Consider the following 22527-nt stretch of genomic DNA (forward strand, 5'->3'; position numbering starts at 1 on the left):
CAGAGGAAAACAAATCTGCTATGCTACTTTAATATATGCAACAATAGCTGGATAAAACCTGCTGAATATACAAAATAAAGCAATTTTTTCCTGTTAAAATAAAAAATATGGTACAGTAGAATGGGAACCGGATCAGTTTCATGCTTTTAGCCATTCTAAATGTGATTTGTGCCACACAGAAGGTCTAATGTTGCCAAGGAAAAAGAGACACGAAGACATCCTCTCCTTAAGATTTTGCTAACATGTTTTAGTCACTATAGTACATAATGTCCTAAGCATATGCCAGAAATCATAATCACCTTTAGAATTAATTATAATTCTAAAGCACATTTAATAACAGTTATTGAAAAATACCTGTTGGTTCCTTGACTGAACAATGAAGAGAGACTGAAGCCTCTTTAGATGAGAATTATCCCTAGGAAAAAAACCACAACAGCGTGTATTAATAGTTACATAAAAGTATTTCCATAAGTGTAAAGAAGGTCAACAAGCAACAATGCTACTGACAGAAAATAAAGTTTTCTAGCGTTGCCTGGTGTCCACTTTTGTGCACAGAAGAATTTACAGCTTCTCCAGAATGTCTTAAATCAACAAAGGTGTAAATAAACTTTGTGACCAGAGTAACAGTCGTCATGTTTATACTGCACTTCAAATTGAAGCATTCTGCTTTGGCAGCCAGTGTAAATTCCACACGAGCCCTGCTGAAGTTCAAAGTAAAACGTCAGATATTACACCTCATAGAGATCCCAGGAGGCTTTTTTTTTATTGCTTTTTCTGTGCTCTTCAGCTTTTTGTCCTGATCAGGCATTGTGCATCACTATTATCATTATGGGGTTAAAAACTCTTTTCCTTAAAAGCAAAGTAAATACAAATAATTATATCACTGTGGCAAAAGGAACCCATGTTTACTTACAGAATCAACCGATACTGCTTTTAGGGAAAAAAAAAAAAAAAAAAGAAAAAAAAAACTTTGCCATTTTCTCAGCATGAAGCCTTGGGCATTATATCAGGATATCCTTTGAAATTCCAGATATTAATAAGAAAGCTTTTAATCTAACATACAGAAACCTTGGTTTTCCAACACATGCATAGACAATACTGTCTTGCTCTTTCATGTATTTTTTATTAGGACTTTTCCTCTTTCATCTTCTTGCCATTATTTCTCTCTGTGAATTGGCTGCTTATGTCACAGCAATGCTTACAGGATAACATCAAGGTTGTCAACAACAAGCTGTTGTCCAGACAACAGAGAATTTAATAGTTATATTATCCAAATAAACAAGTCAAATGAACGGTAGAAAAAGGAGGTATCTGACAAAAAATGAGATGCATACAGTGACTTGAGAGACATGATTCTCCCCCTCTACCTGACTCTCCTGAGACCCCATGTGGACTATTGAATGCAGCTCTGGGGTTCCCATCAGAAGAACAACAGGGACCTGCTGGAGTGAGTCCAGAGGTCTGCAAAGAGGATCAGAGGGCTGGAGCACCTCCCCTATGCAGAGAGAAGCTGAGAGAGGTAGGGTTGTTTTGCCTGGAGAAAAGAAGGCTCCAAGGGAGATATCCAGCAGCAACCCACTACCTAAAGGGGTCTACAAAAGAGTTGGAGAGGGACTTTTTACATGGGTGTGTGGTGTTAGGACAAGGGGATGATGACTTCACGCTAAAAGAAGTCAGGTTTAGATTAGATATCAGGAGGAAATTCTTTACTGTGAGGGTGATGAGGTACTGGAACAGGTTGCCCAGAGAAGTTGTGGACATCCCTGGAAGTGCCTAAGATCAGGCTGGATGGTGCTGTGATCAATCTGGTATATAGTGACAGGTGCCTCTGCCATGGTAGAGACTTGGAACTCGATGATCTTAAGGTCTCTTCCAACGATGCTGTGATCAATCTGGTATATCAATCTGGACTTGGAACTTGATGATCTTAAGGTCTCTTCCAACCCAAACCATTCTATGAATCTATGACCACACAGTCTGTCAAAGAATAACAGAAATTTTCAGCAGTTTAGAATCTAGGCCTTCTGAATGTCTTACACCAAACCCACCTGCTTTCCCTGCAGTGGCACACAGAGCATCTTTCCACAGAGAGCAGATCTATATGGCATGGCCTCATAAGGGCTATTACCACACCTTAAATAAAAACACTCAATCTACAGGTCTGACATTCCCACAAAAGCCCTGATCTACTCACTTTCACAGTACACAACACCTGTTCACTGAAAATTTTCTAAATCCTTCTAGAAAAATGCAGAAAGACATGGAAAGAGGATATTCAAGAGGAATCTCTTGCTGCAACAAAAGCAACTATATTGATACAGATCCTTCTCTGAGTGAAAAAAAAAAAAGAATGATCAGGCACAGGCTGGGACTCTATAATTAGCCTGGAGAATTACATATAGCTGTAGCATACTGGTAGAGCACCTTCAATTTAAAAACCAAGGATATTATACCACTACCTGATCCTTTCTACCTATTTTACTGTTCACTAAACATGGACTGTTTGGATGTTCCCTTTGGTGTGTCTTTAACAGGATTTTCTGTATCAAACCTGATGGTCTCCTTTTCTTGCTGTGCAGTGTAGAATTCTTCTGCTAGTGATTTTTATTTCTCCTCCTCATAAAGGCAAAGAAGAAGAAAACTGGCTATGAAACAAAAGCATTGTAAACTACCAGAAGCTGCTCCTTCCCAAATGAACATCAGTAATTTTTCCAGTTATACAATATCACATCACAGAACTGCCCAAAATGCAACTGTTGACAGTATGAACTCGTGCACTGTATTAAATCCCTCTCGGAAGTGGCCTGTAAGCCCGGTTCATCCATGTCTAGTCTTTTAAACAAGCCTTTATCCTACCACAGGGAATCATTGATCTGGATCCACAAGAAACTTCTCTGCTCTCTCCCACGCATCTGCTCAAGAAGGTTATTAAAAAACATCCCAGAACACTTCTGTGGCACCAGTTATTACCAGAGAATGAATATAAAGAGGATTTGTTCCACCACTCAGCAGACAAAACTACTGAGTTCAGACTAGACCGAATGCAGTTTGCTCAAAGCATTTATTTCCTTTGCTTCAAGAGCATTAAAAGTTAAGAGAAGCCATGTCCATTGCTAAGCACATAAAGAGTAAGAATTTCCATGTATTATAGTGACATTCTTATATCATCTCCCCAGTACCCTATCCATTTGGAATATTACTGAGGCATGACACAATGCAATAAGCACCTCACATTTGCACAGTAGGAAATGCTGTGAAACTCACAAATTGTCTACTTGACCATGAGTATGTGTGCACAAAGAACAGATTTCAACCAATTAAAGAACAACCAAACCACAGAAAAATAACTTGTTCATGAGGAAACGGAGTTAAACCTTAAAATTTTTAGCATACTCTGAAATCCTTGGGTTAGCTCTTCAAACCACAAACAGCAGGATTCCCAGTATGGCTATGATTTAATCCAGAACTGTTAGGACTTTGTGATTATTTAGAATATTTTACAACTGTTAACCAACCTTATTTTAGGGCTACCATTCCAATTCTAATGCTACCTTGGTAAAGATTAAATCGAGTAACAGATGACAAATATTTTAAAGGTTTGTTGCCATTACACATCTAAAAGGCCCTGTGCAAAATTGAACCTGATAAACATCAAGCCACATTCCTTTCACTGCTGCTGAGAATGAAGGGACACTGGTCACTCAAGGATACAGCACTCAGCCAGCTCTGAAGACTCACCCTGAGCTTACCTCTCAGTTTCCTAGAGGCCAACAAGTCAGCACAGGTCAGGAAGCCCTTCAAGAAAAAGGCCAGCTCTGGCCACAAACTGACCCTGCACTGACCCTTTAGTCTGTCAGCCCAGCATTATCTCAGATGCACAGCTCACTGGATTGGGAAACCTGATTCAGGTTACAAATAATCTCTCCTACTTTAGCCCTGATTGCCTTGTCTCCAAAGCACTTCTACTGTACAAGGGCAGGGATAACATGCAGAAAGGAGGATTTACCCATGCAGCTTAGAATGTTATGCCCTTCACCTTAGTACAGAGATTAGACTAATTAATTAACAGCCAGCTGCCAGTGAAAATGGCTTTCCCCATTCCTTCCCTTCCACCAGCAATCCTTCTCTACTTCTTCAGTTGATCTGACTCAAACCTGAGCCAGTTTAGAGAGCTAAACACACAGAAAACAATACACTTCCATTTATATTGTTACTTTCCTACCAATTTAGCTCACTGGCACAGTGGCCAGATGAGTGCCCTTGCTGACAGGGCAGGAATGCACAGGTGTAAATCAAGGGAGAAGAGCAGAAAGCCCCTTCCATCAGTCATTAAATCAGGTAGGTGCATTAGCACCATGAGTGAGGGGCAGACAAACAGAAACAACTCCATTTTCCTTCTATCAGCCAAAAAGCTGAGAGAAAACAGATATTAATATTTCCTTAGCTATTCTCACAACTATTTGACTTTCCTGAAGTCACCGAGTAAGTTCCCACCCCATGTTTCTTCTTTACTCACGCCAGCAGAAATTTCCATGGATTCCATGGAGCCAGGCTATTCACTGTCCTCATAACTATCCCCCTGCTATGACACCAGCCCTGAGGAATGTGTAAGAAACACACCAAACACTAGTTGTGCCAGATAAAAACTGACAACTCTTTTGAAGAACAGAGACACATTAAAAGAAAATTGCCTTTACAGCACAGTCTCATTTAATTCCATTTAAGACAATGAAATTAGAGCAATAGTAATGCATTCGTTTTAACTGGGGATAATAACATTTAATCAGTTATGTTGATTCAATTACATAGGAAGAGAGATGCATTCTGACAGCACTGGAATGCAGGATAGGACAAGAAATGCTCCAAGAAACCCGTCAGAAATGAAAGAATCCACATGATGAGAAACAGGAGACAAAGGAATTACCCCAGACTTGATCTGTGGCCCAGTTTTGTATCTGTCCCAGATGACATAAGCACATAAGCTTCAGAAGGTAAAAACAAACCCCAAAACAAACAAAACCACAAAGACGTGTTGGAGGATGAATCTACCCCCATTGATAACAGTGTAATGGTTCTTCAATAAGATGTCTCACATTCCTTATAATCTTTATTAGCAATAACTAGCGGATATGGATAGTTTGTAAGCCAACTAGTTTGTAGATTTTCCCTTGAACTCCTTTCTTAATCACTGCAGTGGCTGAATTCCACTGTCTAATCATACACAGGATAACAGGCTTAAGGTGGATAAAGAAGCAGTAGATACGGTGGCTTTAATAAGACTTTTGATGCTGTTGCTGGATAGGAATGTATCTAATATCCTATCTAATACCATAACCTGGGTCAGATGAAGGTCAGGTGAAAATTCACTCCCTAAAAGAGCAATCAGAAATATATTATTGTTGAATCAGAAATGGATTTCAAACATGGTCAAAATTATGGCAAAGGAAGCATCAAAGGTGATGAAAAATTCCCAAAAGGTACTTTTCCTTATCCAGTCTAGTGGGGAAAAAAGGACTTCTGGCTGGCTTCCCCTCTTGCTCTCAAAATGCATGGCAGTCATAATAGATCCCCACCAGTGATATCTGTGCCTAGGAAATTGTATTGAAGAACCCACACAGACAATGTTTGAAGAATATTTCTTTCATTTTATTAACTGAATCAATATGGAAATCTATGTGTTTCTTACACACAAAAACTTCCACACACATATGTGTGTCTCAATCTTTCTTTGGAGATTCTCTAAATGTTAACAAGGGTAAGGTTCTTCCTCGTTTTCCCGACAAATGAAAACATTCAAGCTACTGCTGTTTTGGGATTGTTTGTCTTTTGCTCTTTTTTTGTTTTTCCTCTGTACCATCTCATTCCATAAATGGCCAGGCCTGTTCTCAGATTGCTGGGTCGACCAAATGTCAGTCTCTTGGTTAATTTCCAGAGTGTAACTTTCCTCTGTAGAGGAAAGTTTGCCGAAATCCGGTCTTGTTAAAGAGCGGCTCACATACGTATGGAAAAAAAAAAAAAAAAAAAAAAAAAAAAAAAGGAAAACAATGGGGGATTTCGGAGGTCTAGCGAGCAGCTCAGTATCAACTCGAGAGTAACACGTAGCTCTTTGAAGTTCACCGTCTCCACTCTCACCACCGAGCAGACCTTTATAGGGAATTATACCGGCACTCCTTAGAGCCTCTGGGAATCACGAGATTGTTCAGTGCCTACTGAGAGCTCAGAGCTGCTGAAGGAGCAGGGCTGTGGAGCACGTCATTAAACGGAAGGAGGATGGGGACATCGCATCGCCTTCCCTGCCCTCGACTGAACCCTCCCGTCCCCAGCCCTGCGTTTCCCTGTGTTCCCGTCCCTCTCTCCCGCTCCCCGCGGTGCCTCAGCGGCCCCCCCCGCCCCGCTCGCCTCCGCTCCGCGACCCGGCTACGGCGACGCTCGCTCCGCCGGGACGGGACCCCTCGGCCAATCGCCTCCCCTCTTCTTGGCCCGCCGGCCAATCGCGAGCCGCCGTGCTGCGCAGTGCCGGGGTTCCCTGGCATTGCTTCCGCCCGGCGCCGTTGCCATGGGCACGGGGAAGCCCCGGCCGGGCCGCCCGCAGCAGCCCCGGGCCCGGCGGGCAATGAAAACAGAAGCGGCCCGAATGGAGTCCAGGAGATTGTTTATTGCTTTTACCAACTTTCTGAAACGTTACAAAAGATAATTTCATTCTAGCAGTAATTAAAACAACACAAAGGCTGAATCACATTAAAAACAAGTCTGAGAGTTGTGTTTTCTGTATAAACCGAATATTGATTCTACAGTTGGAATAATGTTTTCATTTGCTTTGGATTTGTTTATAAAGTAAGAAAACGTCACTGTAATTAGAAAAGCAGTCATAAAAAATTCGAACCATACAGTATGTAATCACATTTCAAATAAAGAATATTAAAATCAAAACAGCAGTTCAGCTGCAAAAGCTGAACCTGGAAGACACCTTTGCACAGGAGCATCAGCAACAATAGAAAGGAAAATACTAGAAATTATGTGTCTTTCCAATAAAATCATTTAGAAAAGTATCAATTTTCAAACTCATTCATTATTCCAAATAAATGTCAACAGATACTAAATTCAATATGAAAGTGTCTTTAGGCAAAGTTCAATGCCAACTACAAAGTCCTAGAAGTTTTCACTAAAAACATTATAAAATAAAATTGACAAACTTACTGAGCAATTTGCTTTATTTATAGCACTACACTTATGCTGACTCAAAGCTGTGTGCATCTATAGTCTTAAAATTTGCCATAAAATAAATTAATGTTGGTATAAACAAACTATTTCCCACATTTACCGTACTTGATAATTTTGTCCTAGATGAGTAATTAAAACATTACTAATCATAAGCAAGCAAAAAGACAACTAAGCTCGCTGTGGTGCTCGCCTGACAGATTCCATTTGTGAACCGAGAGCCATGAACCATTCACGTTATGATTTACAGAACCTATGTACAGACAAACCCTTTAGAGCAGCGCAGGCTCTTGGTACAGAAATATTTTACAGCCCGTAGAACCTGCCTTTGCAAAGGGCACGAATTAGGAAGTGACCGTATAAAGACAGAGATGCAGGTGAAGCAAATGATAACTTAGAGGAGAACTTGCATTAAATGGAGAAAAAATGGCCAAGATACTTGGTTGAAAAAGATCCCAAAGCCATTAGGGCATCAAGTTCTACCCTGACAGGTTTTATGAGGACAAACTTGGCAATTTGGAACATTTCATGGAACAATTGTACAAAATATTATGTTATAGCTGCAAAGTTCATCTAGGAGGAAATTGTTGTTATCTTGGGCATATGTAAACAGAATGAAAAATGTGTCACTGTAATACATATGAAAACGGTAAGAATGAGTTTTCTAGAATATAATTTAAACAAAAAACTGCATTTTAAGTGATACATTTTAGATGATAATTTAAATGGAGTGGTCAAAATTAAGACCTACATTTCATGTAAACATTAATATTTATAAATAAATTAGAAAAAAAGAAAAACGAAAAAAAAGAGGGACTTCCTGAGGTGGCTCTGCAGCCAGGTACACAGTAGCACTAAGCTCCATTCCAGGAAACCAAGGCATCTATAAAAAGTGCAGGGTTGTTTATTTTCTTCTAGCTATTGGAATGGAAATCCATTGGTGTAGTTTTTACAGGGCTTAAGCCCTTTGAAAAAAATAAAATAAAAATCAGTGCACAGCAATTGTCACTGCACTTTTGCATCCATTAAGGCAAAACATACATCTACATACAATAAACTACATCCTTAGCTGTCTTATTTTAATACTATGTGTGACTTTAAAGCAGAGAAGGTGTAAAATGAGCACTGAATCACTTAACCATACATCAGCAACAGGGATTTATGCACTTAATACCAGCTCTTCTCCTGTTCATAAGGGAAGAAAGTGCAAGTATAACTATTGCCCAAGAACACTGGAACTAAAGGTCACTGTAAACTGGTTTGCCAAGTCATGGTATTTCTGGCACTGATTAAAATATCTACACAAATAAATAAATACTGTGATTAGATTTGTGGGGCTTTGGTTTTGTTTCCTTTCAATGTTACTCAAAATACATCCACTTCCTGTAATATTGACCAAAACTTAACCCTTCTGAAAGAGAAGCCAAATACAAGGTGTGCAGCACCATGGAACCCTGATTTCCAGCATTAAAGAGTTAGACATCCAAGAGGCTTCTAGTAATTTTTTGGGTCTTTGGAAACTATTGCAGGAGTGTGAACAGGAAGTGAAAAATACTACTGAGAGGACAGAAGTACTGTATTGTGGATGATGCTACATAAAATCCTCTAAATATCTCTTCCCTCCTGGATTCAGAGCAAGAGGTACTTAGTTGTCAACTACTGACATGCAGATGGGTGTTGTTTGGGGTTTTTTTAAATAACATAGAAAGTTTTGAGAAACCATCTGCTGTAGTTTCGATGTTATCTCAGTTTGATCAGAGGGAAACTACAGGTTACTTTCTGAAAGAGCACGAAGTCAAACTAAGGCACAAGCTACACTACTATCTAAGAATGCAGGTCATTACACAGTATTGCTCAAACTGGTAATGCAGACCTCTCTTGCTTTGCCCCTGACCTGAGCCTGTTTTAACAGTTTGGATACCATTATTCATATTGCTGTACACTACAATTTCCTTTCTTTAAACTGTCTTCTAGGAATTCAGTTAAATGAAAAAAGGAAAGAAAAAAAAATGTTAAATAATTGCATTACATTTAAAGGGAACAGTAACAGTCCATGTAACGTAAATACTATTTTTAAATGTTGCTATTTATTGCCACTGATTGCTTTATTTTTGTAATATACAATTACCTTCTCTACAGGTGACACTTGGCTGAAGAGCACCAAAATTCCACCTCAAGTGGTATTTTCACATAAAGTCTGCCCTCCTCCAGAATCAAGTCCTTTTTGCAATTGTTGAGAATTTCACCACTTGGTCCATGGTAAAATTCCCAACTCTGCCAAAAGCAGAATTAAGCAAACAGCATCTTCTAGTATTAAATGAGCACAGATTCTAATTAAAGCCATTGTAATGCATCCAGAAAGGGCTAGTGGCAATTCAGAATGTAAAGAGATAATGTTGGAAATTAAAGCCAAAAAAAACTAAGGCATAAGGCAAAAAAGATATCAAGAATGGAAACTGCGCAGGTAAGTCATCAAGATTTTCATTTATATATAAAATTCTCATTATTTCAAATATTATAATGCTAAACACTAGAACTTGAAAATGTAAGTACAATAAATGCACTGACTGCATCTTTATCAGTGGAGTCCCCAAAAAATCCCGTTTACTTTAATAAATGAATATTTATTTTTTCAATTCATCTTACATGATAAAAATTTTTACTAATTAAAATAAATAATGTGTTTAAAAATAAGTGTGGTGTGCTACCATATATGCCCTTTACAATGGAGAGGATCAGAACTGTACATACAAATCCCACAAGCAATTAGTAATCCATAAAATAATACTGATCATAAACGTATTCCAGAATTGAGCTACAACTAATTTCATCAAATACACAGTAAATTAAAAAAATTATTAACCAAGAAATATAGTTGATGAAGATATGAAATACTCCAAAATCTTAAAGCTGAGTAAATCAGACATTGAAAATCTATGGGAAAAAATGTAAGCAAACACAGGAAGAAAAGAATTCGAGAGTACTGACGTGGTAAGTACTTATAATTTCCTATAGACCAATTGCTGCCTGTCAATCCAATTTATATTGTGTAAACATGGAGTGTCCAGAATGGCAAATACTGACTTGGGACTGTAACTGCCATTACTGCACTTGTACTGCTACTGGACAATAATGAAAACTTAGGAGAATTCAAAAAACCAAAGAAAGCAGCACACCAGGGTATTTAGGTACAGTTTAAGGCTTAACTAACCACCTGACTTAGGGTTCTAGGCCACTCCTGTAGAGCAGGAGGGACAGAATCCAGAAAACACTAGCATGGAGTGGAGACATAAAACACAGTAGTTCTTGTCAACAGCACATTAACATTTGTTCTATGAAACCACAAAAAAAGTATACCCTGCAAAAACAAGCACTAATTGCCTGCATGGAAAACAAAACTTCTGTGGCGCACACTATAAACAGAGGTATTGTAAAATTTTAAGCAATGTGGACCAGTAATCATCAGGAAAAGCTGATGTAACTTTTATGCACATATTGATTATGGAAAATAATAAGCATTCATTACAGTCTTCCTATTTAAAAACGAAAATAAAATTTCCAATAAAATAAATAGCTGAAGTGTGATTACCACTCATCTTATTTGCTGGGAAAATCTTTGCATTATGTAAGCATATCTACAGTGCCCAAAACAATGGCAGAAATTAAATATATGTTGCTCCTTAAACTGGAAATCACACTTCCATGGTATAATATCCTACAGTGATATATATACACACACAGATGCACTCAATTCCCATTGGTTCCATTCTATAAAGATGTTTCAGCATCCACATATCTCACAACAGGTGACTTTTCCACTTCTATTTTCACACTTTCTGGTTTTTCAGGGCTGTTTGAAAACAAAGAAGAAAATGTAAAGTCTGGCCCACTTTAGGAAAGGTTAAATTTCAAATGTTTTATAATTCAAAATGAACACTGAAAGTATTTACATAAGAATGCTTTTATGATAAGGCATTTCTACTACATTTTGTAATTGTTAAATAATATTCACAAGAACAGTACAAACTTAAAAGAGAAAACACCAACATCTCATTCATAAATACTATATCCAATTCCACTGCTTTTAGTGATTTGCAAAACATCTTTAAAAACAAACAAACAAAACCCCAACACAGCCTGCAAAACTGTCTAGGTAAAAAATACTCCAAAATACATAACAAGCAAATTACTAATACGTCTTTATTCTTGGGCGGGGAAACCATCTGTTCACAAGAATGAGAGGACATTTCAGTCTGCTCAAAAGGGGAAATCACACTTTCAACAACAGGAGAGGACAGTAAGAAACCTGTGTAAGTGTCCATTCAAGTGAAGCAGACGACCCTAAAGACAAGTGGCACCTGAACGCTTTTAGGGACACAGACACTGAACAGTGCCTGACTGAAGGACAATAAGGAATGTCCCAAGGTAGTTGGAATTCAGTAGAAGATGAAGTGGAACAGCATAAGAGGGAGGATGAGTTTCAAAAGAGATGACACATGTGTAGAGCTGCTCTTTAAGGAAAAAAATATGTTAGAAATTCATGCAAGGAGAAATTCTGGGTCTCCTTAGAAGATACAAGTGTGCTGGGACTCCAGAGTCTGTAAAGTACAATAGACGGTTGAGGAAAAAAGAAAAAGCAATCTGGATCAATTCAGAAAAAGAAAAAAAAAATTTTTCTTCTTAAAAAGGTATATTTTTTAATAAATCATGACAAGCCACACAACACATCATCTGGAATTATAAAAGATATGCCTCCTTCGAACTGCATTAGTATTTGAATATAAATCTGAAAATAGCAGTGCCTACAGAACCATTTTTACCACAGCACTAAATGTCTGTCTGTACCACCAGATGAAGACAGTTATGCAGAAAAACCTCAGTAGAACTGAAATTAGTAATTTACTGGAAATTACTTTTGAATGACCAGTAGTGACACGTCTGAATCTCAACAGGATGCAAAGAAAGTATAGCAAATACCTCAAAACAGCAACCAATTGAGTTAAGGCTCAAGAAGTCTACCTTTCAACATTTCCAAGATTAATCCGATTGCCTGTTAAAAACCTAGTTTCTGGCATTAAGTGGTTCTTAATTTTCCATTTGTAGTTTTAGCAAGTTCCCTACCAAACTGGATTTTTTACTGTACTAAGCTCAAGCAGGGTATGTTATAGAATCAAAGGGAAATGTCTTATAGCAAAACATAACGAATAGATGGAATAATGAATACAATGATAAGCACAACAAAAAACACTGCAAACTGACCAGAAGCCTGATTTGCTAGTATTGCATAAAATTCCATACTAACTTAACCTACTCAGGAAACAGGAAAGTGAGAGATGAAATTGTAGTAAATTAGAACTGCCTGATAACCAAATCTAAACATTTTAATTCTTTTGGAAAAAGAAATACAGGCCAGTATCTCTTCAAGTCTTATATGCCCAATGACTATCAGATAATGCACTAGAATCATCCACAAATTCTGTAATGGGTTGCTTATAAGAATTTAGCAAGAAGTAAAAAACCTGTTAAATAAGGAGGGTACACTGACACACATACCCTCTTATCTCTTCAATTTGTCTTCTTGATGGTCTTGCTCATGTGGTACTCAAGTTTTTTAAATATTTTAATTCAATATGTGTTTAACATTTAAAAATGTTTAAACGATACAGCCTAGACATTCATGGAAATGGTGCTTGCACTAATGAGTCTCTTAAGTTTTTCTTCTTACAATACACCTCACAGCTCTTTCTCTGTCTCCTTTACCCTTGGTTGACCTGCTGTCTAGCCAAAACTGTACTTCCATGCCTTGTTTCGAGCAATGCACGTGGTGAGTAGACGGATGGTATACAAGTGCTAGGTAACTACCTAATTTCTGTTGGAAACAGACCTGACAATTTTGTATCTCTCAAATATGTCTTCCTCTGACAGAATTGGCTGAAAAGAATCAATCAATAGAAGATGCATACAACAGACAACAGGATTGCTGAGGTTTAGTTTTCTGAGGCAAACATGCCCATTCTCCCCTTTCTTACATAAAAACTACAAAGCAATAGCTGCACAAATACTCATGTCTCGGCTTATTTCCCTAGACAGATTCAGCTAGACATTAGAAGAAGAAATTAGTATAGAATAGCAGAATCATTCATCACACTCAGACTTTGTTCTTTGATGGGGAGGTCACAGAGAAGAAAGGCTACTGGCCAGCATAGAAGATGCATGTCAGCTTACAGGGAATGTTCAGAGCACTGAGGGCCCATGATCTGTCCATGTAGTTCATTCAAGTATATTTCATATTCAGTGAAGACAGCATTTGAGACAGGTTTAATTTTCAGATATTAAAAATGAGTTGAGGAAAAGCAATCCAAGCAACACACTCGCCCACAAAAACAGATCCTAGGGCAGTACAAAGCAACAATGAAAATGCTGGACTTACCTTGTATTCTCAGTGGAATTTGTATTATTGAGTATCAAACCACTCCCATGCTTATGTACATACTAGTATTTAGAAACCCTAAGCTCATCAGAGTAATAAACACTTGTATTAAGTAAATAAATAGTAATTTTAACATTACTATTTAAAATAATACATTAATAAAGTAGTAATAAAATAATTCCTTATAGAAACTGATAAACTTCAGAGTAAAGAGGAAAAATTAAGATCAAATTCTTCTAAAGTAACAAGTCAGTAACTCAGATGCATAAACCACATTTTTTTAAGATATAGTTCAATAAATACAAGTACAGCTGCTAAAAACAAGACAATAGTTAGAAAAAGTGTGAGTAATGATAGCTACCTCAGGTTAGCTCTGGTTACTTTGGCATTCTCAGTACTCATGGCAAGAGCCTTCCACTGTGCAGTTTTGGCCATTTCATCTGATATGTTTACAACTGAGGGATCAATGCTAAAGAACAAACATACTTTCTGGTTAGTGTTCAATTCCTTGCAACACCATCATACTTACTGTCACTCATCATTTGCATCAGTTGTGCCTTCTTTCAATATTTACACAGCCACAAGTTGAGTTAATCTCTTAAAAGTATACTTCAACAAAAGTGAAAATTTAACTCACTAGCACTACCATAATTACATAGCATCACAAAACAGTTTTTCACATAGATACCAGTAAGATATTGAGAATACTTGAGAAGTAACCCATACCTAAGTTCAGAAAATTATATTACATTCCCAGAAATAATTATTTGAATCAAACTGTTGTGCTAAAGCTTTCATGGATCAGTTACATTAAGTGGATTCTAGGAAATAATCAAGGGCAAAAGAGCGAGGGTTGATAAAGTTTCAAAAATTCAAGTGAGATTTGAAACTATTAAAAATCTAGAAATTCCAATTATCTTGACAGGTAAGTTGTTAGTTTGTTTTTTTTTTTTTTCTCAAAAGCCTTATTACATATAAGGTTTACATATATTTTGCAAGTTTCTTTTGCCAGACCACGCTCCTCCCAAGTGCTGCAGAAGATAAGTTTACCATTAGAGATGTAAAGTTTTTAAAGCCTATTTCCACTTTTGTCCTCCACACAGTCACATGTACAGCAGACTCAGGTGTTGCCTGCAAGTCTGCTTTCTGTTTTGTTCCATATTTAAGCTTCAGAATCTACCCGTGGTCATCTGTAAGTTTTTTAAATGGCAGAAAAAACTTTCAAAGCCATTCTTCCTCAGGGGTCCCCACAAGACATATAAGGCAGCAGAAAACATATAAAACACATGCACAGAGTTGTTGAAGTCACAGCTCTACTTTGAGAGCAACTAGCAACTCAAATGTTTTTTTTTTAAAAGCTTTAGCATTTTCATTTGAGTTGCTCAAGTCTGATTAAGCCCGCTCTCAGAATAGACAACAGCACTCAGCAGAAATATCTGTCTAATCCAAATTTCTGTCTGTTCCCAACTCTCATCAGGGCATACCTGGTACTAGCCTAGATCCATAGAAAGGCAAACTTTTAATCTATGAATGCTTAGCATTAGAGAGGAAAAGAAAACCTGTAAGCTATTTATCTGTCAGATCTTAAAGCTGTGTTGGAAGAGCTGAGAACACCTGATGACTCAGCTAAATACAACCCCAGTAAGGGAAACACCAACTGCGACAAAATGCCTACCCAAAGCTAAAAGAATTTCCATGACTGAAATTCCAGTACCTCCTTTTCTGGAAGAGAATCTATTACTACATTTATGTTCAGAAAATAACATTTTGAAGTAAAACAGGTTTTTGTACCACAGAAATTAGAACTTTAGCCTTCACTTAGGTAAAAAAACTAATTATACACTTAGATTTCTTCTGAAAAACCCAAGTGGCTGGCAAACACATGGCTCAACTGATGCTATTAGTTGCTTAAGGCTCAGTATTTCATGCACAGTAGCACACAAATATTCCATTGAAACTGACCAAGGATGCTTCTTCACCTTTAGTACAGCTGGTCGAAATTGAGTCATCTGATCTGTGCAAGATGGTCATGTAAATTTATAATTAAGATGCAGTTTTAAAGAACAATGCTATATAAAAATACTAATGTAGCACCATGAGATATATCTTCATATTTCCTAATCATGGCTAAGTTACCAGCTTGGGGGAAAAAGTTATTTCAACTCATACAAAACCAACTTAATATGAAGCAAATTACAGGCTCTGATAAAAGAACTTTTAAACAAGCACATTATTTTATACCTGTATTTCAGGCTTTTTACAGGAAACTCCAGATTTGCTTCTCCATATGCAAGGTGTACACTGTCATGGTCTGAAAACATTCTCTCTGCTTCCTGTACATTCCAATTAAGAAGTTTGTAAAATTACTCACATAGAGAAACCACAGTAGCATCTCAAGCTATTCAGTTATTATCTCAAGTCACTCAAGTTATATGACAGGTATTCCATAGGGGTAAAAGGTACTTCTGTGTAGGTACTGCAGTTGAATGCAGGAGACAGAACTTATGACCTTTCCTCTTAGAAGTGTTTTATTAAAGCAGGGAGACTGGGGAAGGAGGGTGTTACCAGCTTCCCAAGAAATTCATCTACGTGGTGTGCAGCAAGGCAGGACTTTAACGGAGAAGTTGCAGAAGCTATATTACTGTATTATTGGTAACTAGTAGTTGCACTAAATGACAGCTCCACAAACAGACATGAGCAAAATGCCCCTGATATTATGAACACTTTTGTGACTAATTTAAGCAGAATAAAGAAATCCTACTCCACCACTTCCCTCTCCCTCACCTTTCTCTCCATTTTCTTTCCTTCTAATCTGATGGAAGACCAAAAAATACAACATTTTTGTGCTAACAACAGCTTCTCTCCACTTTGCTTTAAAATTTTGATCACAAATAAAAATCATAGTTCATAATAGCATAATTGAAACAGAGACTTAATTCCTTAACCACCAGCAACTGTTCCTCTAGTAAAGCATTTCATTTCATAAGTGAAGAATTTCAAAATGTGTTTCTGGTATATATGGTCATATGTTCAGGTCACATAAAATTCTTTTAAGTTGCATTATGTATTTCCTAGAAATTTACAACATGCTCAGTTTGATTGTTTTCACACTTACTTCTTTCTCTTTTATCTTTTCATCATCTTCTGTCTTCTTTTTACTTTCTGGCATAAGATCATCAAGCCAGCTAAGCTCTTTTTTGGTGAAACACAAATCCATGAGCTTGCGAATGAACACTAATGCTAGAACCTAAAGGGAACCACAGACAAAAATACTTTATATATTAAACTATTCAAATGAACAAAAATGCACACACACTTTCAGTACACTCAGAATCTGTAACTGAAGCCCTTTTTTCTAGTACTAGGCTTCATCTTACCCAAAGTGAAATGATTTCCACTTTCAATAGCTATTCACAACTGAATTGCTTGTTTTCAGGAAATGAGAAGTCTTTGTGTTTCAAAAGTGAACAGCTTGTACTACAGGGGCTTTTTGTTTCTTTCCCACTCCCTTCTTTCTCAAAGGCAGCAAACATCTTCTGAAGAGACTCTGAATAATACATGTAGTCTTGTAAAAAAATTATTAACTGGCAAACCAGAAAGCTTACCATCATAGGAAAAACAACAGCAGCTGCAGAGGCTTTGATCACCCACAACAGAACTAGACAAGTGAGCTGAACAACTGTAAAGATATGGACCTTCCAGAGTGGCACATAACGTAGATAAATCAAGTCAGGTTGGTGTTTGGCAGGCATTCCAAACAGTTTTATACGGTCAAAAAACTGCATAGAAAATAAAATCAGTCTTCAGTTAATTATTTTTTGCCTCTCCAGAAGAAAATAAATGTTTTTAGGAGACTACAGAAATGTAAAATAATCTCAAATTAAATACTAATGAAAGACAGTGAACATTCAAGGGGGTGGAACTGGGGTCTGTTTGGAGTTGTCCCCCCACTCACTAATACTCAAAAATTCCAGAATATTTCAGAAAATTTGTTTCTTAGCTACAATACTGAAAGAATAAATAAAAAAGAACTGACAAGTAAAGACAATATGATTGTAAGGACAAATATCTGAACATGACACTCAGGAAATTATCCTACATGCTATTCAGACAATATGGAACAACTTTACTGTGGCTCACACAATGCAGGATGTTACAATTTCCTCTTCATTCAGTATTAAACAAAAGCGAACTGCTGGTTAAAATCAGACTTTACCTGAATGCCTTTTAATGAAGATACTCCCATGTAAAGAAAGACACCATACAAAACTGGCATTGGAATAAACTGGGGAGGAAAAAACACCCACAGTTAAAACTGGAATCAACATGACATAAGAGAGCAGTCCATATCAGTGAAAGACACAGACCAAGTTATTTTTTACTTTATATTTTACTTAAGTGAAATCTGAGGGCATTTATTTAAAAGAATACATATGTATCATTGAGCAGTAAAAAAAGTCTAGAACTAACAAGGCTATCACCAGGATAAAAAATTAGTTCTGCCTTGACTGCTCATTCGCTCAATTTTTTAGGTTGCAAGAAACATTTCTGTTCATGCTAAGTATACTGCTTTACGTTGCTATTTGACAGGAACTGTATCAAGACCACTTTATTCTGTACAACTTCATTAAATTGCCCCATTAAGTTTTACTTTTGGACACTTGCATACCTGGAGCAGACAATACAAAAACTCACCATGAAAATCTGCTAATTATTCAGAGCTAAGTTTTGCTCAAGTAAGAAGACAAATTTAAAGGTTATTAAAGATAATATTTATAATAATTTACATTGCAATATCTAATAGACAACTTATATAATTTTATAGAGTGTGATTTTATATTTTTAGATAATTTAAAGCTTACTAAGATAACAACGTTGTCCACTGCTTTCAGTGGCACTTGCATCAAACCTCTGCAGTGAAGCCTTCTTTGCTTCTGAATTCATTAAGCTTCCAAGTAAAGGACAGCCAAGATATAACGCGAAATCTTAATAAAAACTACTGCTATCAAGACTGAGCAAAACCCTTTATTTAAGCAGTGTGAAATAAAACTATGCCTTAGGGATTCATTACTGCATGTGTGTGTGTGTGTGTGGTTAGTGCCTACACTGTAAGGTCTGTAATTTGATATAGTGGCTTCTACTGCATGAAATCAGTATAAATCCACACATGGAACAAAAGCACAACTGACAGATGCAAGGCTTTGTTCTCCTTACTTCTTTTGAACAATAACAGTCATTCACACTGAAAAACATTTCTTAAAGAGCAAAGAGTAATAATTCCATTCCTATTACCCTGAGCCCACAAACCAAAATGTATTAGTTTCTAAGAATAAAAAGTTAGAATACGGGCTTTAAACCACTTCAGCAACCAGTTTTAGTTGCTTTTAGTTTTTGCTTTTGAGCAACAATAAATCTATTTCAGTGTTTCTGCTTTTGATTCTGATCATTCACATTATACAGCTGAGCTCTTGGTAACTTTTTCATGAGAGATTGTCAAATCTGAATACTTTTTTTAGTAACTGCTATGGCCTTATTCTTTACAGACCTTTTCATTCTTTAATAGACATACAAATGCTCAACTATTTAAAATTTATAATACATAACTACTTATTAAACTATAGCTGCATGTTTACAGGATTATTCTTTCCCATTATCTAAATTTGAGAAGCTGCATTTATCATGAAATTACTTGAGATCTGTCTTTGTTTAAACAGACTTTTACAAAGTTCTTTAGAAATACCAGCAGTTATGCAATATCTACATTTCTGGCAACAAAAAGATACTTCTTTGATTTCTCCTTTTAACTACTGCATTTGAAACAACAAAGTAAAAGCTGAACAGATTAAGTAAATCTGAGCAAAATCCAACTGAATTAACTAATTTTCTTCCAACAGGGTCATTGAAAGGTCACTAGGGATATAAATTAGGAGATAAAGTGCTTATCTGTGCTACAACACAACCTGAAAAATCACCATTATAGTGTGATGATGTATAAAATAATCTTGACACTCTAAAAATCAAACGAAGTTTAGTAAGCTGAAGAAGTGAAAAATGTAATTTCTCCCCATTAAAGCAATGTTTCTGCTCCTTCTGCTACACTATATTACTTCTGCTCAAGTAATTTCTTTATCACACTCCTTTTCTCTCTCAATTTAAGCACTCACATAAAACTGCAGTTTTTAGGTACCATGAACTCAAGAAACTACAAAAGAGCTGGCAAGAAAATCAGGTAACACAGGAAAAGGTTGCTTTCTTCACTACTCACTACATTCCTAGCTTTCTCAGATTTCATTTTCTTGCATCCTTCGACATTGTTTCTATTCAACTAACATCTGTTGCTAAAAAAGCAATTTGAGAATTAGGGCAGGCATCTTACTTAACATAAAAGAACTTTCTCACATTATGAAATGTTAAATCACAAAATCAAAAGCACAAAGAAAATATTTTAGGAAAACTCTCTTTTACCTTTAACACAGAGGTCATGGACACTGACATCCCCATCAGCACAAAAATCATCAATCCTGTCACTCGCTGCTCCCGGATTCCCAAAAACTTTGGTTGTTCTCCTGGTGCTGAGCATTCAGATTCAACTTTCAGGCTGTTAACATGACTTATAGACAGGACAGTTGCAGCAACAAACCACGGTAAGCCCATGACAGAACATATTCCCAACATAATACCAACCATGAGCAGATCAAGATGATAACCACAGCCTTTCTGTAAAATTAAGCAAACAAATAACTTGAAAACTTTTCTATTTATATGATCATATTTCTAACTCAGCAGGTGAATAACCTACAACAGTCAGATACTTTGTGAGTATCCACAAAATTATATTTGTTCTTTAGTAGTCAATTTATATTTAGCAGCTGATGGTGATTTCACAAATTTGCAGAATGAATCGGATTTTAAGTAAATCTGATTTACACAACATTAGACTTCCAAAAAAAGTACTTTTACCTTCAGTTTGTGTTCTTTCCTGTTTATAATAACGGCTGTTATTTGTTGATCCATGAAAATGAGAATGGTACAGAGTAAAGCAGGAAGAGCAGCAATCAAGAGTGTCCACCAAGGATTGCCTCCAAGAGGATCTATGAACCATCCTCGGTCTTTTCGGGTGGGCTGAAAAAAAGACACCAACCCATCAACAATGAGAGTTAAATGACTAAAATAGAATGCAGATTTTATCATTACAAACAGTTTCAATGAACAACAGATCAGTCTCTGAAGTATAGCATATGTTTAGATCATTTTCCAGTGCCTTTGACCAAAAGACTGATTTAGCTGTTAGAGGTGAACATGACATTTACATAGGAAAAATTAAATCAAATCCATTTGATTCCTTCATTTTGTACATGTACACAAAGAATGCTTCCCTTTCAGTAATAATATAAAACATACTTTTTTCTGTCTCATCTGACAGAATGAGACATACATCCAAAACAGAAAACAGAAAATACTTGATCAACCACATTGTAATAAAAAAAAAGACATTTCTGTTTTTCTTCAACTTGACTGTTCTACTGTTCATAAAACTTCAATCATTTTAAAAGTTATGTTCTTCAAAAGGTTTTGTTTCTTACTTCAAACTTCTCTGGAACGTGAAGCTTAGGAGAAGGTACTCCTACAAGATAGTCAATCAAAACCATGATTACTATGGTCAGAAATACAGCAAAGTCGCTGATGGTGGAACGCACCTATAAAGAAAAGACTTGTGTTAAGTCTTGCTTTTTCACCATTATAATTTGCATGTGTAAGATGATTTTCTCTCCTACAAGAAGTGAGGGTTTTTTTTATATTATACTACACCACTGAACATCATCTATTTCTTCTTGTTACTTTAAAATTTAAGCTGCCTGCCAGCATAGTATGAAGCTGCAGAAGACAAGTATTCTGTACAGCTGTTCACTCATTTAAATGTGGCCTTCTGCAAGAGGCAAATTACTTTAAACAACTCCATCATCTTCCTTCACCCCTCAATCTCATTAGGAAGCTCAGCCATCACAGCTGGCACCTTAGGTCAGTAATATTCATACATTTCATGTCTTAATCAATAGGATGCAGAGAATTTGCAATACATTCATATTATCAAAGATAACTTTATTAAACACTAGCAAAGCATTACAAGGATGAGCTGAGGTTTATAACAGATCTAAGCACTTCATTTTGCCTAGCAGAAGTTACATAAATCAGTCTAAAAAGAATAATCACATTAACATCTATTAGAAATAGTAATCCCCTGAGGAACCACTCAAAACCCAACAGACATGAGTAGTTTGGAGAAAGTAATTAATTGTTTTGTATGGCTAGGTGAGGAGAGGAACAGCATTATTGTCTCTACTAATGATACCTGGCAATACTGATTAATGTGAGGAGACGGACTGCTTAGATATTTCAAAGTTTAGAATATCTTGTTGTAACTCTACAAAAATACAGAACAAGCACTGAATTTTCTGCAGATGATTTCTTTCCTCAAATGTCCTATATTTTGCGCTTACTAGCTGAATTTTGGGTTTTAACTTATTTTCCTATCTTAAAAGAAATCTCTCAAGACAGAATTCAACTCCATTAAATTATACCATGGTTTATATTACAAGGTAACAATAGTCTACTCTCTAATCAGAATTACCTTGGTTGGGAAATAGCGTTTGGTCTTGAATTTCTTAAGGAAAGAGGAGAGGAAAAATGTTGCAAAAAATAGTATGACAGACCAGAAGAGAACATCTGGAATATATGGTCCGTGATGGCCACAAGCTGATCCACGAAACACACCATGATATTCTAAACATTCCTGCAAAGAGAAAAACTCTTCATATGTCTATGTTTCATTAATTCTGTACATTAAACCAAGCTTCCAACTCTTCTATATAAAACACATC

The 22527-nt window shown here is 36.6% G+C and overlaps 2 protein-coding genes across 13 annotated transcripts in view; both read right to left on the reverse strand.

Annotated features, from left to right (window-relative positions):
• NEK10 (NIMA related kinase 10) overlaps positions 1 to 808 on the reverse strand; it is a 159552-nt gene extending 158744 nt beyond the window's left edge. Inside the window, 2 exon segments of the mRNA XM_041411449.1 lie at positions 355 to 415; positions 735 to 808. Coding sequence (XP_041267383.1) covers positions 355 to 415; positions 735 to 808 — 135 coding nt within the window.
• A 5829-nt stretch (positions 809 to 6637) lies between these two features.
• The window catches only part of SLC4A7 (solute carrier family 4 member 7), a 42848-nt gene continuing 26958 nt past the window's right edge, over positions 6638 to 22527 (reverse strand). For 6 of the 12 annotated variants that reach the window (XM_041411611.1, XM_041411615.1, XM_041411614.1 and 3 more), the window contains 10 exons: positions 22278 to 22439; positions 21232 to 21345; positions 20609 to 20770; positions 20114 to 20365; positions 17865 to 17933; positions 17254 to 17427; positions 16764 to 16895; positions 15890 to 15981; positions 14010 to 14117; positions 6638 to 11068 (listed from right to left, as the gene is read on the reverse strand). In XM_041411611.1, the coding sequence (XP_041267545.1) occupies positions 10987 to 11068; positions 14010 to 14117; positions 15890 to 15981; positions 16764 to 16895; positions 17254 to 17427; positions 17865 to 17933; positions 20114 to 20365; positions 20609 to 20770; positions 21232 to 21345; positions 22278 to 22439 (1347 nt within the window). In that variant the 3' untranslated portion in view covers positions 6638 to 10986. Of the gene's footprint in view, positions 11069 to 14009; positions 14118 to 15610; positions 15663 to 15889; positions 15982 to 16763; positions 16896 to 17253; positions 17428 to 17864; positions 17934 to 20113; positions 20366 to 20608; positions 20771 to 21231; positions 21346 to 22277; positions 22440 to 22527 lie in introns of all 12 variants that reach the window. The other 6 variants (XM_041411613.1, XM_041411616.1, XM_041411612.1 and 3 more) reach the window with 3 other exon arrangements.

The sequence above is a fragment of the Onychostruthus taczanowskii genome, unplaced genomic scaffold, assembly GCF_017590055.1.
Source record: "Onychostruthus taczanowskii isolate IOZ18803 unplaced genomic scaffold, ASM1759005v1 scaffold36, whole genome shotgun sequence".
Taxonomy (NCBI): Eukaryota; Metazoa; Chordata; class Aves; order Passeriformes; family Passeridae; genus Onychostruthus; species Onychostruthus taczanowskii.